The sequence below is a fragment of the Oncorhynchus nerka genome, linkage group LG11 (genome assembly GCF_034236695.1).
Source record: "Oncorhynchus nerka isolate Pitt River linkage group LG11, Oner_Uvic_2.0, whole genome shotgun sequence".
Taxonomy (NCBI): Eukaryota; Metazoa; Chordata; class Actinopteri; order Salmoniformes; family Salmonidae; genus Oncorhynchus; species Oncorhynchus nerka.
In genome coordinates, this window is record NC_088406.1 from 61,891,230 (window position 1) to 61,900,309 (window position 9,080).

At 40.8% G+C, this 9,080-nt stretch overlaps 1 protein-coding gene across 1 annotated transcript; it reads left to right on the top strand.

Annotated features, from left to right (window-relative positions):
• The first annotated feature begins 814 nt into the window (after positions 1-814).
• LOC115137699 (uncharacterized) lies at positions 815-8,705 on the top strand. Its single transcript, XM_029674027.2, has 6 exons — positions 815-1,094; positions 6,373-6,693; positions 6,970-7,272; positions 7,766-7,867; positions 7,986-8,041; positions 8,305-8,705. Exons 1-6 carry the CDS (start codon positions 1,052-1,054, stop codon positions 8,434-8,436), a joined length of 957 nt encoding a protein of 318 aa, XP_029529887.2. The 5' UTR covers positions 815-1,051; the 3' UTR covers positions 8,437-8,705.
• The last annotated feature ends 375 nt before the right edge of the window (positions 8,706-9,080 follow it).

The following is a 9,080-nucleotide window of genomic DNA, read 5'->3' on the forward strand; positions in this document are numbered from 1 at the left end:
ATCTTGTTCCTGTAGTGTTTGTAAACACCCTGGTAGGTTGATTAATAACCTGAACCAGATTACAGGCACTGGTTACAGTGAGAAGCTTCCTCATGAGCGGACATTTTGATGAAAACCAGTCAATATTCAGGTCCCCAAGAAAGTAGACCTCTCTGTTTACATCACATAGACTATCAAGTATTTCACACATACTGTATTATTTAGATACTGACTATTAGCACTTGGTGGCTTATAGCAACACTCCAAAAGAAAAGGCTTTAGATGTGACAAGTGAACCTGCAACCACAACATTTCAATAACACTTGATATAAGATCTTCTCTAAGCATTAATGGGATATGGCTCTGAATATAGACCTGGCTCTCAAGAGAAGATAGGCTATGTGCACACTGCTCACACAATTTGGTGGAAACTGAGCTGCACTTCCTAACTTCCTGCCAAATGTATGACCATATTAGAGACACATACTGTATGTCCCTCAGATTAAACAGACCCACAGAGAATTCTAAACAAATCCGTAACCCGTATTTATGTTTGTACTTTAACTATGTTACAACATTGTATATAGCAATAATATGACATTTTAAATGTCTCTATTCCTTCTGAACTTTTGTGAGTGTTTATTGTTTATTTTTATTGTTTATTTCACTTTATTTATCTATTTCACTTGCGTTTGGAAATGTAAACATATGTTTCCCATGGCATAAAGTCCTTTGCATTTAAAATGACAAGAAGGGACACTCCCCACTTGCTCTAACATGTTTGCCTGATAGAGAGAGAGAGACAGCACACACAATGTGTGAAAGAGAGAAAGGGGAATAGCGAGACGGGGCACCCAATGCGCACTTGTGTGTGAGAGAGAGAGAGAAATAGAGAGACGGGGGGGCACCCAATGCACGTGAGAGAGAAATAGAGAGACGGGGCACCCAATGAGAGCAAGAGAGAGAGAGAGAGAGAGAGAGAGAGAGAGAGAGAGAGAGAGAATGTGTTGCAATTGGTGGGAGAACAGTAGAGTGAATTATACTTCATCTGAGCACCCTATTGAAAAGAAAAATGATAAGATTCATTCTCTGGATATTACTCTTTCTCAAAAGTGGTAAGTCTGCCTTGTCAAACTGTGAGTCAATTACAAAAGTAGGCTACTAATCATGTTACATGACTCTTGTGTAAATGATGTGAATATGCTATATTATTGCAAAAGTGTTGTTGCAGATGGTGCAGAAAAATATTGTTATAATTACACTATCGCTTTTTGGTCATGTCCTTATTGTAAAAGAGAAAATGTGTTCTAGATGACTTACTGGTTAAATCCGGCATGCCAACTTTTGGGCTCCAGAGTGGTAAAGCTGTCTAAGGCACTGCATCTCAGTGCTTGAGGCGTCACTACAGACACCCTGGTTCAAATCAAGGCTGTATCACAACAGCCCGTGATTGGGAGTCCCATAGGGCGGTGCACAATTGGCCGGGTTTGGCCGATGTAGGCCATCACTGTAAATAATAATTTGTTCTTAACTAACTTGCCTAGTTAAATAAAGGTTAAATAATAAGAATGTAAAAAAGAAAGCTTGGAGTGAGATTTGCAATGTGAATTTCATTGCCCCCTGGCACAACCCCTAGATGATAATTGTAGTTTTTTAAAGCTCATTTCCTGCAATTCTACGCATTTGACATGACTTAGGCGTATGACCAGGGTAAAACAAAAAATAACAATAAACACAGGTCAGCTGTATTCAGGACTCCTTTAAACTCCAAATTTGACGCGTTTGTTACTTTGAGATTTTTGTGGGGGGTGAAATGTAAAGCACATTTTTAATATTCATGTTTGATGCAGTGGGGAACCAAATCATAGATTCCAGTCTCCTTGTCCATACACTGCTTTCAAGGTAAGTCCACAAACATTTTGTAATTTGGGTGGACTATCTCTTTAAAACAGGGCTGGAAGAAAATCCTGCTTGCTGGGTCGTCCTCCTCTGAAGTGCTGTGTGTTTGAAAAGGTTCTTGTTCTAACAATTAATTTCTTACTAGTTGAAGATCCTTGACATCATCTTACTCTACACAGACAAAATATAATGTGTTCATGAGTCACCGTACCATCTCTGCCTAGCATGTGCACAATACTAAAATGTCCAAAATTATACATTTAATAGCCAATGCTTATATAGTTTTTTTTATTTAACCTTTATTTAACCAGGCAAGTCAGTTAATGATAACAAATTCTTATTTACAATGACGGCCTACCAAAAGGCAAAAGGCCTTCTGCGGGGACGGGGGCTGGGATTAAAAATGTCAAAAATAAAATACAAACAGAACAAAACGCACCTCACGACAAGAGAGACACCACAACACTACATAAAGACAGATCTAAGAAACAAATCACATATCACTGTCAAATATACAGGATACGAACGTTCCATTCAAGCTAAAAACAATGGATATGTAGCATTTTGCAACAACAACAAAAAATGTATACATATCTATGGACAAAAAAAAACATAACTAATAATTTCTTATGAAGAAAAATGATGGATATAGTGTTTTGGAAGTAAACTCTTCAAATCTATCCCTGAGTAAAGTAGTCATAGTTCTTGTACCCAGTCAACATTCAAAATGTAAAGTTTCATCATGCGTGTTCAATTTACCCAGAACATCTAGCTTTACATCTGCAACGGTCCGATTATGACAGACACACTCATCATATGGGCCCTTGTCATTGTGCACAGCGGAGATGATTGTGAGAGAGAGGTCTTTGTTGATTTTCACCCTCTTCTTATTTGTACGACTTATTCAAAACTGTCCATGAATGGATAACATATCCTCATATAATTAATTTTCAAAGACACAAGTAGGCATATCAGATTTCAAATATATGACTACAGTGGCAAAATTGTGAAGAAGTGGAATAATCAAATACGTGTGGAAACTATCCGCCGCCATTGTCGCAACCCCTATTACCAGCCTGTTCAACCTCTCTTTCATATCGTCTGAGATCCCCAAGGATTGAAAAGCTGCCGCAGTCATCCCCCTCTTCAAAGGGGGAGACACCCTGGACCCAAACTGTTACAGACCTATATCCATCCTGCCCTGCCTATCTAAGGTCTTCGAAAGCCAAGTCAACAATCAGGTCACTGACCATCTCAAATCCCACCGTACCTTCTCCGCTGTGTAATCTGGTTTCCGTGCCGGTCACGGGTGCACCTCAGCCACGCTCAAGGTACTAAACGATATCATAACCGCCATCGATAAAAGACAGTACTGTGCAGCCGTCTTCATCGACCTGGCCAAGGCTTTCGACTCTGTCAATCACCATATTCTTATCGGCAGACTCAGTAGCCTCGGTTTTTCTAATGACTGCCTTGCCTGGTTCACCAACTACTTTGCAGACAGAGTTCAGTGTGTCAAATCGGAGGGCATGCTGTCCGGTCCTCTGGCAGTCTCTATGGGGGTGCCACAGGGTTCAATTCTCGGGCCGACTATTTTCTCTGTATATATCAACGATGTTGCTCTTGCTGCGGGCGATTCCCTGATCCACTGACGACACCATTCTGTATACTTCCGGCCCGTCCTTGGACACTGTGCTATCTAACCTCCAAACGAGCTTCAATGCCATACAACACTCCAACTGCTCTTAAACGCTAGTAAAACCAAATGCATGCTTTTCAACCATTCGCTGCCTGCACCCGCACGCCCGACTAGCATCACCACCCTGGATGGTTCCGACCTAGAATATGCGGACATCTATAAGTACCTAGGTGTCTGGCTAGACTGTAAACTCTCCTTCCAGACTCATATCAAACATCTTCAATCGAAAATCAAATCTAGAGTCAGCTTTCTATTCTGCAACAAAGCCTCCTTCACTCACGCCGCCAAACTTACCCTAGTAAAACTGACTATCCTACCGATCCTCGACTTCGGCGATGTCATCTACAAAATAGCTTCCAATACTCTTACTCAGCAAACTGGATGCAGTTTATCACAGTGCCATCCGTTTTGTTCCTAAAGCACCTTATACCACCCACCACTGCGACCTGTATGCTCTAGTCGGCTGGCCCTCGCTACATATTCGTCGCCAGACCCACTGGCTCCAGGTCATCTACAAGTCCATGCTAGGTAAAGCTCCGCCTTATCTCAGTTCACTGGTCACGATGGCAACACCCACCCGTAGCACACGCTCCAGCAGGTGTATCTCACTGATCATCCCTAAAGCCAACACCTCATTTGGCTGCCTTTCGTTCCAGTTCTCTGCTGCCTGTGACTGGAACGAATTGCAAAAATCGCTGAAGTTGGAGACTTTTATCTCCCTCACCAACTTCAAACATCTGCTTTCTGAGCAGCTAACCGATCGCTGCAGCTGTACATAGTCTATCGGTAAATAGCCCACCCAATTTTACCTACCCCATCCCCATACTGTTTATATTTATTTACTTTTCTGCTCTTTTGCACACCAATATCTCTACCTGTACATGACCATCTGATCATTTATCACTCCAGTGTTAATCTGCAAAATTGTAATTATTCGCCTACCTCCTCATGCCTTTTGCACACAATGTATATAGACTCTCTCTTTTTTTCTACTGTGTTATTGACTTGTTAATTGTTTACTCCATGTGTAACTCTGTGTTGTCTGTTCACACTGCTATACTTTATCTTGGCCAGGTTCTCTCTCCATTCAGCTCCACTCTAATCCATCCAATCCCCTTTATCCCTTAGATAACTAGACTAAATCATATGCTTCAATGTGTGGCGGTTCACAGTGCTGTGGCACGACATGACGACGATAAGAGATTCAGATCGTGATGTGTCCTTGGTCATGTGCAGTGTTGCTGTATGTTATTCTTGTACAAACTAGGTTTAGTAAATGTGAAGCTCCAGTTCACTTCATTGTATTCAGAGTCTTTCGTATTATATCCATTAGTAATAAGAGCTAAGACACTACAGACAGTACGTACTAAAGTCCATTTCAACCACTCTTGCATTAGTCCCCACAATTGGTGATTGGCATTTAGGCTGTGACAACGAAAATGCAGCAGACAGATAGACCTACACTACAATACGTCTTAGCAGGGACGTTTGGTAAGGTGACCTGATTTGTAACTATGAAAATAATTTTGTCAAACAGATTGTGAGCCCAAAAGTGAAAATTGTATTCTAGAGGGGGGACAATAACTAGAAAAATAATTGGTTAGGGTGCAGGGGCAGATTTATGTCATCTATTCTTCAGGAGATTTAATTAGCTATTTACTTTATTTAGTCTGATCAGTGGAACAATTCTCATTCTTGACAATGGGCAAACATATAGGCTCATTACTGTGTTTAACTATTCCCCACACTTATTTGATTATTCCACTTCTTCACAATTTTGCCACTGTAGTCATGTATTTGAAATCTGATATGCCTACTTGTGTCTTTGAAAATAACTGACAATGAGGCTATGTATTTTTGCAGCCATTCATGGGCAGTTTTGAATAATTCAAATAGGCATAAGATATTAAATGCTCCAGGAATCAAAAATAATTTTCAAATTTTAGTATTGTGCAGAGATGAACACATTATATTTTGTCTGTGTAGAGTAAGATGATGTCAAATCAAATCAAATGTATTTATATAGCCCTTCGTACATCAACTGATATCTCAAAGTGCTGTACAGACCCCCAGCCTAAAACCCCAAACAGCAAGTAATGCAGGTGTAAGATCAAGGATCTTCAACTAGTAGGCATAAACCACCTGAATATTGATATTCATTTGATTTCTATTGAAGGTTGGGTGATTTTGAGAAAAACATTTTTTTTTAACAAGAACATTTTCAAACACCCAGCACTTGGGAAAACGACCAGGGGGGGGGGGGAAACCCTCCTGGAGAGCAAGCAGCAAATCTCCCTGGAGGGGAAGGGGGGGACCCCCAGTCCCCCGTCTAGGGATTGCACCAGGGGGCAATGAAATTCACATAGCAGACCGCACTCTAAGATTTTTTCAAAAGTTCTCAGCCCTGTAAGAGGTGTGCCGTGAAAGCTAATGAAGAGTGTGAAATTAATGTGTGTCTCACAGCCAACGCTCGAGCGTTGGCAGCTCTGGGTTATATAAAGGTCAAAATAGTCATATTTAGTGTTCATGAGTTAGAAATGTGAACTAAAGTGTAGGCTACAACTAGTAGCCATAACTACAACTCAATGGATTATAAAATAATAATAATACAAAGATAATACAAACAAAAATGTACGTACTGTAGGTCACTGCGTACTGTAAAAGTATTAATTAATTAATCCTAGTCTATCATGTGCTTGGCTTGGATCTGGGATCGCCTACAGGATTTAGTCCTGTTAATGTCTTGTATTGATGTAGCTACTGCCCTTAGCCAATGTTTTCTTTCTTCCTTTCAGATCTGATTGATGCTGTAAATGTGTCGGGAAAAGAGGGAATGAAAGTAACTTTACCGACTGGACTTACTGAACTATCTAGCGGCACTTTTATAGCATGGTCTTTCCTATTGAATCATTCAGATTTATCTGATAACATAGCTGTGCTGAATGCTGGTGTGATTACAATGAACTACAGTAGGAGGTTCAAAGACAGACTGAAGCTGGATACTCAGACTGGATCTCTCACCATCAGAAACCTCACCATCAGCGACTCTGGACTTTATAAAGTACTTATCATCAATACACAGAGTTCATCTAAGATTACAAATCTAACTGTCTATGGTGCGTGTCTGGCTTCTTGTTTTACCTACCTTTTTTCGATTCTCCCATTTAGTCTGTTACCCAGAGTTGTTTCAATGAAGATCAAGATATACCTTTTTATTTAGTTACATGTTTTTAAACTAACATTTACCATGGCAGAGTCTACACATGTTTGCAAAAGAAGTAGCCCACTTCATATATGTTCAGGTCTTTATGACATCTTAGTTTTACTGTAAACACATTAGTTTAAATCTCTGTTTGTCATTGAGTCACTGCTAAATCATTCTGCTATCCCAGCCTCAGTGTCTGCTCCTCACATCAGTCCCTCAGTGGAGAGTCCATTTGAAAGCATGAGCTGTTCATTGGTGTGCACTGTGAAGAACGGGAGAGAGGTGATCTTGTCCTGGTACAGAGGAGGGGAGATACTCAACCAGACCAGCAACCCTGATCTTCTAGCCAATCTCTCTCTCCCTATGGAGTTAAACAAAAGAAACGTTGACACCTACAGCTGTGAGGCTTCCAACCCTGCTGACTCAAAACAAACTCCACTCAACTTTCAAACGCTCTGCCCTCAATTGTCCTCACGCTCTGCCCTCAAAGGTATTGTTTTCCCATTTTGTGGATCAGTGAGAGCCAACACCCAGACAGCGTCTGCTATTCATTTCCTCACTAACAGCTTATTTTGTAGGATAGTGAGGGGAGAAATATTTTTAACGGTAAAACCTGAGGGTAGTTTTTGCAAAATCCCTCAACATGCGTATTATCATATTGTAATTATTTTAACTTCTGTATTACAGGAAGCTGATTTCTGTATTTATTTTCCTATTATCCTTGTAGCCAACCTTATAATACCTTCATCAATGTCATTCATCAGTATTGACTAAAGCACATGGCATGGGTTTGAACAGCTGCATTTAATTTAGACAGGAAGAATATAGGCTTCAGGTGAATACAGGGCAAGGCCACATACAACATACAGTTGATTAAAAAATATGATAGATGAGAAAAAGTTAATGAAAATGATATGACAGGCAATGCCAAATGAGTGACTGAACAGTTCCCTAACCCCCACCCTCCATTTTACTCCTGACAGAGTCTGGTCGCAATCCTGTCCCAATCACACTGGTCACATTGTTAGCAGTTGGGATAATAAGTGGTGGTATATTCTGGGCAGTTAAAATAATAAAATGTGGAGGTAAGTACAATCTGTGTTACAGTTGACATCATACAGACCACCCTGAAGGCAACAAACACAGAACATACACTGTAGGTAATCATGTAACATTTAGCCTTTTCCCTTTATTTCAATGCAGCCTGCAAGCAAAGAGAAGAAGCCCAACATTATACTGATGTGAACTTTCAGAGATCGGTAAGGTCTGTGTGTATGGATGTGTGTATGCACTGTGTATATATGTGTGTGCATATTATGCTACTTTCCATGCAACTTCTGTATCTGTGAACACACACACACACACACATTTAGGATGGAAGTGGTCACCTGTTGTTGGCTTGTATAACATACCAGCCAATGTGAAAATACAGAATACACAAGAACAAGCACAGTTTGCAAATGGTTTGATCTTATTGATTTACAGGCTTCTGTTTCTATTTGCTTATGTGCTGGCTTTACAGGTTGGGGATACACTGGTATCTGGCCCTGGAGGAGTCTGTTCACCAGAAGAGTCTGTTTTGTACGCTGATGTCAGAATCTCACCTTCTGTTCAGACGGGACTGGATTCAATCACTCCTCTCTCAAAGCTGTGACCTTGGCGTGGTTTAGAGGCTTGTGTGTCTCAATGACCCTGAGAGCTACGCCGGAGGGGGCTTGGGCCCCTGGTAGGTTTAGCCATTCCGGATTGGTCTTAGGTCAGGGGCCAGACCAACGACAGCATTGGTCCTACATGTTTCACGTTGGCATGGTGCTATAGGTAGACAACTATACCACTCTGACAATGTTACATGCTGTGTGTACAGTTGAAGTCGGAACTTTACATACACTTACGTTGTAGTTATTAAAACTTGTTTTTCAAGCACTCCACAAATGTATTGTTAACAAACTATAGTTTTGGCACTTCGGTTAGGACATCTACTTTGTGCATGACATTTACATTTACATTTACATTTAAGTCATTTAGCAGACGCTCTTATCCAGAGCGACTTACAAATTGGTGCTTTCACCTTATGACATCCAGTGGAACAGCCACTTTACAATAGTGCATCTAGGTCTTTTAAGGGGGGTGAGAAGGATTACTTTATCCTATCCTAGGTATTCCTTAAAGAGGTGGGGTTTCAGGTGTCTCCGGAAGGTGGTGATTGACTCCGCTGTCCTGGCGTCGTGAGGGAGTTTGTTCCACCATTGACACAAATCATTTTTCCAACAATTGTTTACAGACAGATTATTTCACTTA